This window comes from Grus americana, chromosome 1 (genome assembly GCF_028858705.1).
Source record: "Grus americana isolate bGruAme1 chromosome 1, bGruAme1.mat, whole genome shotgun sequence".
Lineage (NCBI taxonomy): Eukaryota > Metazoa > Chordata > Aves > Gruiformes > Gruidae > Grus > Grus americana.
The window spans coordinates 160,953,257-160,965,665 of NC_072852.1; the positions used below are offsets into that span (position 1 = coordinate 160,953,257).

The 12,409-nt window shown below is 45.0% G+C and overlaps 1 protein-coding gene across 4 annotated transcripts in view; it reads right to left on the reverse strand.

The window, feature by feature from the left end:
- The window catches only part of FARP1 (FERM, ARH/RhoGEF and pleckstrin domain protein 1), a 220,142-nt gene that overhangs the window by 18,411 nt on the left and 189,322 nt on the right, over positions 1 to 12,409 (reverse strand). For all 4 annotated transcript variants that reach the window (XM_054822026.1, XM_054822035.1, XM_054822016.1 and 1 more), the window contains exons 16-17: positions 11,415 to 11,548; positions 513 to 594 (exon numbers count right to left, since the gene is read on the reverse strand). In XM_054822026.1, the coding sequence (XP_054678001.1) occupies positions 513 to 594; positions 11,415 to 11,548 (216 nt within the window). The remainder of the gene's footprint in view (positions 1 to 512; positions 595 to 11,414; positions 11,549 to 12,409) is intronic.

The window sequence follows — 12,409 nt, forward strand, 5'->3', positions numbered from 1 at the left end:
TAGCTTTAAAGGGATTAAAGGCAATTATTCACATTTATTCAAAAACCTTTCATCTAACTTGGCACCACAGTGCACAAGTATAAGTTTCCCAAATCAAATCAATATGTAGGTTATGGTCACTACTTCTGCAATATCTTAGCACTTAAATTTGCATGCACAAGTAGGCACATTCAGCTTTTGAACAGTCTCTTCAGCCACACAAATTCTGATGTTTTGTCTTCTTATTTGAAAGAAAAAGGAACTGGAAATGAAATGTTCCCGAACTTTTATGTTCGTTGTTCCTATATTTGGAGAGTGGACTGAGGAAAGGGGCTGGACAATTTAAAATCAGCTTAAAATTCTGAAATCTCAGGGCTCATCAAACACTTGCTACTTCATCAGAGGAAACTTTTATAGCCTAAGCCTTGATTACAATTGGCAAAAACCAGCACAAGAGGCAACATCATACGAAAATGAAAAGCACACTAATGTTAATCCGTGTCAAAGCTTAATAGTTATAGGATCATTCCTACCTTCATACTCTGAATGTTCTTTAGCATAACATCTCCAATTCTTTGGTAATCTCCTTTAATGTGAGCATTAGAGCGGCCTTCCCTGTCAGCAACAGAAATATCACACACTTCAGTCATGCAATAAAACCGCATAATCACTTATAAGCACACAAAGGAACTCAATAGCTTATTTCTTTTAAAATCCTGACCCCCATGCTCCTTCGCTTGAGAGCGTGCAAGGAATCTTCCTGACGGACATGTAATTCCCAGGTACAGTACACCCTTTCACCCAGCCTGGCTCGCACTCCTATCAACAGAGAGGGCAGGCACTTAACAGAAGGATTAGACTTTTGAAGAAAATTGCTAGCGTTTTTAAACACACCAGAGAAGGCTGGAAATGGCTTGAGAAAAAGGAAGACATCAAAATCCCATGACAATATGTGGGCTTAGAGCAGAAGGATAATTCTGTTCAGAAACAAGGATTGCACCTCGGGACAGGACTTGCAGGTGGTCTTCCTCCGAAAACCTTTATGCTTGTGCAAGGGACAGTGGGACACAAAAAAATAATCTGTCCAGCATCTGGGTTTGACTCATAAGTGTTACATACTGGCAGGAATTTTCTTTCAGTGTGTCACTTTTGGTATTAAAAATGCAAACTGCTCCCTCCCACCCACCCAGCTGTACTTGGGTGGGTGCTCCACTTGGGAGAAACCCAGCTCCTGATGAAAAAGATATTCCTGCTTCTAAACCCATGTGCAAGACAGGCAGGGATACCACTCTCTGACTGAATCCAAACACATCTTTTAGAAAACACAGGAGGAAAAATCATGAATATAAGAACCTAACTGTTACAGATCTGTTCCAACCAAGTTAGGTTTTGAAAAGAAAATCACTAGGGGAGTGTGAGAAGCACTGTCCCCTTCCCCTTTCCAACTTTTAATACTGCATCCAAGTTTCCCGCAGCATGGCTTTTTACATGCTGTCCTCAATTTTTAAAATTCAGTTCAACTCCCACATCTGAGTATTGAGAGACAGATCCAGTCCTGATGTGAGCAACTGCAATTCAGCCAAAGAAATGCACTGCCTTGGAAGAGGATAGAAATATAATCAAGCTTGTGTTGGGTTTGCGTGGCAAGGTTTTGGTAGCGGGGGGGCTACAGGGGTGGCTTCTGTGAGAAGCTGCTAGAAGCTCCCCCTGTGTCTGACAGAGCCAATGCCAGCCGGCTCCAAGACGGGCCCGCCGCTGGCCAAGGCCAAGCCAATCAGTGCCTCTGTGATAACATATTTAAGAAGAAGAAAAACACTTAGAGAGAGAGCGAGCTTTTGCACCCGGATTGAGGAGTGAGAAGATGTAAGAAACTCTGCAGACACCAAGGTCAGTGCAGATGGAGGGGGAGGAGGTGCTCCAGGCGCCGGAGCAGAGATCCCCCTGCAGCCCGTGGTGAAGACCATGGTGAGGCAGGCTGTCCCCCTGCAGCCCATGGAGGAAGGATGAGGGGGTGTAGAGATTCCACCTGCAGCCCGTGGAGGACCCCACGCCGGAGCAGGTGGAGGCACCTGAAGGAGGCTGTGGCCCGTGGGAAGCCCACGCTGGAGCAAGTTCCAGGCCAGACCGGTGGACCCGTGAAGAGGGGAGCCCACGCCAGGGCAGGTTTGCTGGCAGGACTTGTGACCCTGTGGGGGACCCCACGCTGGAGCAGTTTGCTCCTGAAGGTCTGCACCCCGTGAGAGGGACTCCATGCTGGAGCAGGGGAACGATGAGAGGAGTCCTCCCCCTGAGGATGAAGAAGCAGCAGAAACACTGTGAGATGAACTGACCGTAACCCCCACTCCCCGTCCCCCTGTGCCGCTGAGGGGGGGAAGGTTGAAGCTGGGAGTGAAGTTGAGCCCGGGAAGATGGGAGGGGTGGGGGGAGGTGTTTTAAGAGTTGATTTTATTTTCTCATTCCTCTACTCTGTTTTGCCTAGTAATAAATTAGATGAATTCCCTTTCTAAGTTTGGTCTGTTTTGCTCGTGACGATAATTAGTGAGTGATCTCTCCCTGTCCTTATCTCGACCCACAAGCATTTCGTTATGCCTTTTCTCCCCTGTTTGGTGAATGAGGGGAGTGAGAGAGCAGCTCTGGTGGGCACCTGGCCTCCACCCAGGGTCAACCCACCACAAAGCTCTAAATGAACCCAAGGATAACAGGACCTCTGTTTTGTGTTATCACTAACTGGATATATTGTTTTTCACCCACTTGCAGTAGTTCACGCTTTTAACAAAATTCTGTGTGCAGTGAAGGGGTAAGTGGACAACCAGGTGGTAAATCTCTCCATTCCTTAGTACCAACAATTTAGCCAGAGAGGTCCCACACTCACCAAATCATAGGGGACACAGCTGTTGTTAGGAATACACTTTCACTGGTAAGACACACAGATTTTTATTTTTTTTTAAATCCATACTATTACATGAATAGATGCATATTCAAATATATATTTTGTTTTGTGAAGTTAAACATGGTTATGTTCATGCTGGATAAACTCCCTGCATGCTTTTCAAACTGGGAAATGTGGAGGGCACAGCTTATGAATACTACACAGTAACATCTCCTATTTTATCCTTCAACAAAGAGACTCATCTGATAAACAAGGGATTGTTCCATGTTAATTTGAACACTATCCAGTTTCATAGGCTGTCTTTAATTATTTCCTATTGTGTTAAGTCTTCCAGGCACTCACATGCCTATTTAAGCAAGAAAAATACAGTTCTCAACAAGGTTTTTTCTGAATCCAAAGGTTACACCAGGGTAGGAAGTTGGGTGGTGTCAATGGTAGCTTTAATTAGCATCGCCAGTTTTGCAAAAGCACGACATTATATAAACACTGCTGTAGTCAACTGCTGTAGTCAAAACATGCCCAAGAAATGGTCTATATTGCAAGGAACAGCAGAGGTATGTATGGATGTTACAAGACTACAGTCTCCACATTACAGTTATCCGCACTGGATAAAAGTCCAATTTCTCTCTCCAGGAAGCCCGTCTGTCAAGTCATCCCCCCCGTGCTGTTCCCTGCCTTTCCCTTCCCCCATGTCCTATCCATCCAGCAGCTCTCCCTACTGAGATTTCCTCTCAGAGGTTGTAAATAAAACTTTCCAGCCACTAAAGCTCTGCTCAAAGCGGTGCACATCAAAGTGCCCCCGCTGAAAACCACAACCATTTGAAGTCCAAGGCAGTAGCACTGCACTGGCAGGAAGCAAGGGAAAGTCACCCTCCGTCCGTGCAGCCAGCGTGCAGTATCCCATCCCAAATGGTACACGCTGCGCCGCTGCGCACAATCCCAGAAATGTCAAAGCCAGATGAATTTGTGCTGCTGCCAGTAACGACGTGGTATTTGGTAATTATCTCTAGAAGAATTCTTGCTTTATGTGTTGTTCTCTAACTCTCTGGCATTGCCTGGATCCTTTTTTATGTCTCTACATTTGAGTTAATCTAATGGACTTCAGCAGTTTGGTACCTTTACAGTTTACTGCCAAGATAAATATTAAGCACATCATTACAGACTGCTATTTCTAAATAGAAATTGCTTTTCTGATCTCAAGGCTACATAAAGGTTGGCTGGAATACTTGTTGCAAATTTCTTACCTACCAGCTAGCTACTCGAAGGCTCACCCCAAGCCTACCAAAGTCATAGTGAGTGCTTCCACTGACTTCGGGAACTTCAGCTAATATTTAGTGCTGTTGTTCATTGAACAGTCAGGTCCATATTTCCTAAAAGTTCACCCTCTGGCCCCTCTTCAGCACAGCCAGGCCTGACTGCTTGCACAGCATCTCACCACATCAGTCACATGCGAAGCATCAGAAACATTCTCCTTCATTGTCTTTGGCCACAGACTGGTCCGAGGCTTTTTTTAAACAGTTTGAGGTCTTTCAGATCTTACTCTGCATCTTGGCAGAGTGACAAAGAGGGAGAGAAAGGGGTTTCCCAAAAGCAATAGCCTCTCTCTGCTGGCTGAACAGTGAAGGGCTGAATTGTACCAGAGCCCTCAGCCCAGGCCAACAGAGATAAGCTATGCCGCAGGCAGATGTGTACTGCTGGAAGAAATAAAACCCTAAGATAATCCAGAAATGTGATGGCTGGGTATTGTTCCTTCTTCCAGCCATTCTCCCTGCTTTGGCTATTTCCATGCAAACGCTGCCTCTCCCAACAGAGATGATTTTCCCACTGGGGATGATGCGTATGCGTGCAGACTGTGATGCGGAGCAGAAGGGCAGGGAACGCCAGGCGTAGGGGAACACGATGGCTTCACATCTGCCTCCTGAACCCCATCCTCCACTCTGCCCCAGCTCTCTGACAGGACTCCACAGCAACCCCAACACTACACTGCCCTCTTCCCCACCTCCTTAACATGCAAACCCCAATTAAACAAGACGAAAAGAAACCTCAAGAAAAGAGCATCCGAATACACAGAATATTAAAATAAAAACCAAACGCCTGATCCATCAGATAGTGTCTTACTGCTTCAACAGCCCAAAGCACAGCAGCAGAGAAGAGAGATCTCCCTGCGGTGTACGTTTTGAATAAAACCACTCAGCTTGCTGGGGGGGGAAGAAGCTGCTCATTTGTTGTGCATCGATGCCTAAACTGTTCTTCTTACTCCTTGTTTTCATGGGTCACTGTTTGAACATGGTATCTGCCAGTGACAGAGCTCAGGGACTAGGTTCTTAGAAAATTTCATCAGGAGCTGATTTATGACCCCCCAGCTCCATAGAACATGTAGGAGCTGCTTTCCCCACACATAATGTGCCATCACTCCACTGACATTGCGTGGGGACATCGAAAGCCACTGAAAATCATGCTGAATAGCAGAGATTCTACGATTCCAAGAACAGTGGAGATATTATTCTATAATTAGCTTTTTTTCTCATTTTTCTCCAAACAAAACAGTCCCTTAATTTTTACAGTAATGAAAGTGTACAACTGCAAACAAAAAGGAAGAGGTAGACTTTTATACCCGATAAGAAACTCAGACACTACCTTATGTATTACTAAAAATGGCTACCAGCTCGACTTACAGGGACTATGCAAGCAGCTATGTTGGATTTTCAAATTACATAAAATTCTCAGTGTACATCACTGAAAAATGAATGGAAAGACATCCCAAGTCAGCCCATACTATCCTCAATCATCCAGGCATGGTAGTAGAAGGAACAGAATTTGATGGGTATGGTGGGAAGGCAAAGAAAGAGAGAAAGACATCTCAACAGAGATTTTTTTTTTCCCCAGGTGAACATAAAAAACTTTGATTGTAGCCTTCAATTGCAGAAAAAAAAATAATCAATTGCAGCAAGTTACATTTACAGTGTGTGACCTTCTGTTACATGCTCAGGAACAGCACTTCCCTCCTCGATACCACAGCTTGTCTTTGAACACTGAAGATACTTTTGACTTTTTAAGAGTATTATTGACTAAAGTTTTAATATGAAAAAATACCTTAAACATCCCCCATTATAACTGTCTTTTCAATAAGAGGAACATTTTGTAACTGGAAAAGAAGAGTTGATAAAAGCAAAACACCCTCTTCCTTGCTCACACCCTGCTATTACACAGCGCCCTGCCCATTCCAGCTGTTGCTGCAGCTGTCCTTTCAGCAGTAAGTGGTGTACAAAACGCTGCTCAGAGCCTAAAAAATGTACTGCTGAAGCCACCAGAGCTTCTCAGAGTCCCATCAAGCCTTCGGGGAGCGTGCGCACGTTTAAAGACTTTGAGCTGGCTATCCCTGTTGTGAGAGAAACCCAATCTACAGCAAGCACGTGTCAGTGATGCTTTTAAGAGGTAAGAGATTGGAGCAAGTAACACCATCGCATGGAAATATACTGAAAACACAACAACATTTCATACCTTGCCGTGGCACCTCCTCAGAGGTGATCCTGGGCTCATGCCACCTGGGAGAGCCGCAGAGATGGATGTAACGTGGCTCTGGGTGTGACTAATGGATCCTGGACAAGTCATTGCTCTCCAACCATTTCAAATTCATTTGGGTGTAGCACGGCTCTAATCCCCAGAAATACCCAAAAGTGACTTCAGCAATGCAAACTGTCCTCTCAAAAATGAGCGTAATGCGCTGGCACTGAGCCCCTCTCAATGTCTTTGTCTCAGGAATCCATGCTACCTGACTCTGAGGTTTATACTACAATGTATACTTCATTTCTGTTCATAGGACAAAGACGCTCTCAAATCCTTCTTCGCTAGGTGCACAAGAACCAGCTGAATAGTCAGCACTCATGCGTTTGAGAGAGCAGATAAGGATTGCTGCCTTGTTTATATAAACTGTTTATCAGGCTGTTCTTCCTGACCACAAGTACTACTTCCCAAACAAAAAATGGTTAATAAATCAACATTTAGCTCATCTTCCTACACCTCCCTGAGTGCTTTTTATTATAGGTTTTCAAACTGGCTTTCATGAATCCTGATGGAGCCTTCTCCTTTCATATGCCAAGATCTAAGAGCTTTTTTTTGCAAATTACCAGCCGCACATTTCTCAGCCACATCTGGTAGTACAGAGTAGCAGCTTTCCTCAGAAGTGCCTGTGAACTGGGAGTCAAATTACTGGCTTCCCCAGAGAGGGTAAGTCTGCCTCCATTTCTGGAAAGTAAGTAACGCTTTTTCTTCCTAGCACATGGATAAGGCCCAAAACACAGATTCACGCTACCTGATAGGGCTTCGTAGGACAGAAATGGCTATCCTGGCTTGCCCTAGCATTACTCTCCGCAGTGCTCAGCAGTCGACCAAGGGGGCAAAATTTAAGAGTTCTCCATTTGCCACCTTCCATCAGGATTTACAGAAACGTTTGGAAACTTGTAATACAAACATTTGAAGGGGTGTGGGAAGATGAGCTCAATATTTTTGGCTGGAAAACAGTGCTTGTGGCCCAAATGAATATGCTATTAAACAGCTTAGATAAATGAAGGAGCAAAACCTAATTCACTTCTCAGATTCAACTGGCCAGATGTTAATAGAGCACGTCACACTCCGCCTGCACCTCTTCCTCCTTGCCATAAAATCTCTCAGGCCCTGGGAAACAGCAGCCAGCTTTATGTCACTGAGATACGCGTCCCGTACTTCCTCCCAGCAAAAAGGGTTGGGAACTCCTGGCCTTGCACCCAAAGCCTTGCTGAGGAGCAACCTGGATGAGTCCTGGTAGCCAGGACCAGGACCTGGATGCCTGGGTGCCGGACACAGCTCTCCTGGCACTTGCTAACAGGACAACCTGATGTGCACTGTTCCCTCTCCCATCTCTTTTCCCTCCTCCTCCCTTGCACGAGAGGGCAGAGCCCCATGCCTGCCTGCTGCCTGCCTGCATCCACCAAAGGTCATCCTTCTTCTCCTCAAACTGCAGGGGGGTATTTTGCCTTGGTCCCAGGAACGTGGTCAGTCTCATGAACAGAGGGCACAGCACAATCGGGGCAACCGAAGGGATTCACGGGCTGCTTCACTGGCCCTGCAACAGCACAGGCAGGGCAGAAATCATCCCCCAGAGCGTGGTATGACTGATCTTAGGATGTTGTGCGATAAAACCACCAGGAATCTGCTCAGTTTCATGGCCAGAAAGAAACCCGGGCTGTGAAAAATGCAGCAACTTCCTATATTCTGCAGTTGACTATTGGTGTCAGCATCAATTCACATCTTGTTAAAAACTTTGTCACTGTGCACTAGACACTGAGATGTGCTGCTCTTAGGAAATGGCAGTACTCAAGAGAAAAATGGGCGAATTGTGTAAAGAAACAAATCAGACCTGCCAGAATCTATAACCGGGTCAAAAGGATACCAGCCCTTAAAATGTTCAGTAGCAAACAGCCTGCCTCTGATGGCAGATTCAAACTGTTCAGAAGCCTTTGAGCAAGCCAGAAATGCTTTTAATAATGTGCACAACCTGAGCTTCTTTGAGCCCAATACTAAAAGTCTATAGATGTTTTAACAAATTAAAAGCACAGAGCCATTTAACAATCATTACGTGCTATCCTTCCCTGGCCTTGCTCTCCTCACAGCTCTTTTGCAGAGCACCAGCTTCAATGTGATCCAAGTCCTAAGAGACCAGAGAATGGCCTCCCATAAGAGCTTCCAACATGCAGCACGAAGGTTTGAAACAAACCTTAGACAGATGCACTGATGTCTAGGCAGAGCGAGCAAGCTGAACTGCACTTTAAATTCACAAAACCCAGCATCCCATTCACTAGGGCAACACAGATGACTGGTTGTGGGAGGCTCTTCCTCTTGGACAAGCTCCTACAACACACCTGGGTAGCAAGGGGCTTCCAGCAGCTTGATGAAGTCCACAACCCTTTCATTTAAAGGCCCTTTTTTCGTAGGACATGCCATCCTCTGACTAATGCAGACCGTGCTTACGTCTCCACCTTCCTGGAAATGTAAAAGAGCTGACATAGAAAAGTCAGATTCAAATGAGTTGCCTTGAATCCTGCCCACACCTGCCTGCAGCAGTGCCACCGGCTCAGCCAGGCCCCTGAGATGCCACACAGCTGGCGTAGAGGCTGGGCAGCGCTCTGCACTGCGGTGGTGAACACGGCCGAAGCCCACTGGCTTAAAACCACCTGGGGCCGAAGACAGAGGTACGATCGTGGCAGCGCAGACACTGAGCTAAGTGACCTTGACCACACTGCTGAAGAAATTCCCTACCACATTGCCACCGGCTTCTTCTTCTGCATGCTGAGGGGCTGTTTATTTTTGTCATTCACTGTTTAATTAAACGGTAATCTCTATAGGATAGAGTTTATTGCTTGCAGCTTATCTTGGCATCTGTGGTATTATATAAAAACACCAACACCTCCAAAATAACACCTGCCAGCAAATCTGCCTCCCTTCCTAAGGCACGTATTCAAACATTCCAGAACTTGAAAAACAAACATCATCTACAACAGTGGTATTACGTTAAGTAAACCCATGCTGTTGGTTGCAAACTGGATGCAGACCAGGGGCAGGAACGTGACTGCTTTTCTGTCAAGTGAATCAGAGCAGCCGACAGAGAATTCCCAGTGGCTTTATGCTAACTGCGGAAGGACGTGCAATAGCTGAGCTGACAAAGTCAGAACGAGGTGCCCAGCTGGGACAAAGTTACCTCAGCAGAATATTTTTGAACAGATTTGGATTGCAAAGTAACTTCATAGCAGATCAGCACTTGATATCTTAGGGCAAGTGCAGTTTAAATGTGGTATTAAGAACCTTAAACTGAGGCTTACTGCTCTGTGAAACCATAGTCTTAGGACACAAGGAGAAGCTGGCAAACAAAAGGCTTACTCAGCTCTTAAAGCAGCTAACTGAAAAGAAAGAAAATAAAACCATGGAAAGCTTAAATATTCTTTCCTTCTTTTGGTATACCTCCCCCCACTTGCTCCAACTGCACCTTTCCACAGCAGGCTGTTATTGCAGCATCATCCAATTTTTGAAAAACATCACACCTGAACAGGAGGTTGGCAACCACCTGTAATGCCACCAGCAACCAGAAAGATATAGAGGGAATCTCTATTTCCACACGTGCCCCAGGAATCAGCACCCAGCAAGCTTGCTAGATTAGACTGGTCTGATAGACAGTAGAACTTGGCCCCTTACTAACTATAAATTTTCCTTTTCTCACCATGCAACCTTAACCTCAAGTAGTTGGGGATTAACCCTAACTACTGTTAATCCTACACCATGGTTGGAGAAACAATCACTATTTTATAACATTACAAAGAGCCTTCTTGGAGTACCTGCAATAAATGTTCCTTACTGGAAAGCAATTAACACCAGTAAGAATCCTGACTGGATTAAAACTGTAGCAGCCCAATGAAAAAAGGGAGATACAGGCAGAGTTGCTGTGCAGCGCATGCCTTTCAAGTAACCTTATCTCAAGGTTACATCAACCGCAGAGTCCTGGGTGAGGACGTCAACTCTAAGAGGCAGTATCACATTCCCTCTCCCCATAAAATACCCACTAATTCTGGAACTGTGCAGGGTGGGTTTGGATAGCACTAGTCTGCAATGTGTTGTGCTCTCATTCCATGACCTCGCTCATCACATTGCAAGAGCTAAATTCACACACTCTAAGATTGTGTTTTGCTTTTGTTTTGATTAATTAAAGAGGCATTAAACTGATTAGCACTCATCAGGTCCGCCTGCTCTGCTTTCACATGATTTTCCATTGTCACTTTACTAACCGAGAAAGAAAAGCTGGGTTCCCAGCATGGAAGATAAACAACCAAAAAATGCCTACACAGAGCAAGACAATCTAGTCCAGACAGGTCTAATCAGGACAAGCAGAGGGCTTCTGTGTGCTGCCTCTGCTCAGATATCAGTGGTCAAATAAACTGAGTTAAGAGTCCTGCCAGGGAAAAATTACTCACTTCATAGCTATTTCACAAAAATGCCATGTTTTTCTGTCACTATTATGCTAAGGACAGATAATTTTTAAGCCCAGTGTCCTCTTGCAACAATCCATCAATTCGTAGAGCGCACTGTAGACCCTTAGATTGTCAAAGCTGCAGCGCTGCAGAGTGGGAAGCTGGTTTCTGAAATGCCCCCCCAGCCTACACCTATTTGACAGAAACAGGACTTGGTCCTTCGCTGCTCCCTCTTTATTACTGATAAGCCTTCCTTGCAACATATTTTTTAGAAGAGCTGCCATACAGAAACACTGACATTTGGCAAGAGAAAGCTTCATCCAGAATTATGATCTCATTTACATATGCCTGTACCTGAGATATCCAAACAACAGAATTTGTCGAGTAAACACGAACAAAGCATGATTCAATATACCCAGTCTGTTAATAACCAATATCTCTGAGTTTCAGAAATGAATCACTACAGTACATCACAGAGTTAGCAAAAAAGGGAACACAAAAATGCTAAACTGCATAAAACAACACAGCTAAATAACAAACAACAATCTTACCACAGAGCAAGTCTCTGCTCAATTTCCTTGAGAAAACCAGTGTGAAATTTGTGCAAAGGTTCAAAGTTGGAGAAAATGAGATTTTTCAGTGTGTCGGGCATGCAATCCTCTTTACTCACTGCACTCTGAAACCACTACAAAGAAAAAAGAAGCAACATTATCGGGGGGTGGAATGCAGCAGGTATGATCATAGATCTTTATACACCTAACCCAAATACACCTAACTCAGTAAGGACCTTATTTAGCTGGCATTAGGAATACAACCCAGGCTACCCCTGACACTCCCACATGCTGAACTGGTGCTCTTATCAGCAGTCAGGCCCTGCATAGTTAAAAAAGAAACTCTCTTCCCCTTTGCCATCACTGATCAAATCCTGAAAATTCTTTTCAAGCCCAAACTGGTTGGTCAATACAAACTGAATTTGCAAATGCTGTAGGTGCAAGAGGAAGAGTATTGTAATACTTGTAAAACTTGCAAACATTCCAGTAAAACAAAAAATATGCTCTACATTTTCTTTTGCTGAGTTCTGTCTGAAATCCCTTGACAGGAGGTGGTACAGTAAGCACTCAAGCCCATGTTGCTGTGTGCAGACAGAGAACATCACGTACTTTGCAAAGTGAACAAGTAGAAGGGCAGTACTTGGCACTTCCAAGACAAGAAACTAGTAGCAGAAAATAGGAGGGTCAGCAGCAAACACTGTTAAGACTGCAACAGGCTTTCGCTCAGTTTTGCTCCATATTCTCTTTATTTCATCCTAATAGACCTACGGGGTAATGTAAAACCGTAGGACTAAGGGCTTGGCAAGGTGGCACAGACTATTCTCTTCAACATGATAACGCTACTCCCTCCTCACTGCCCTGAGGGGTTCCAGCTATCTATGGTTCACTTCCAGCAGTGCCTAGAAGGCTGCTGGGACCACTGTTACAGCAGTCTTGATTGAAACTGCATCAGCTGGAGCTGACCCAGACCTGGGATAAAGAGAGACCCTTCCCAA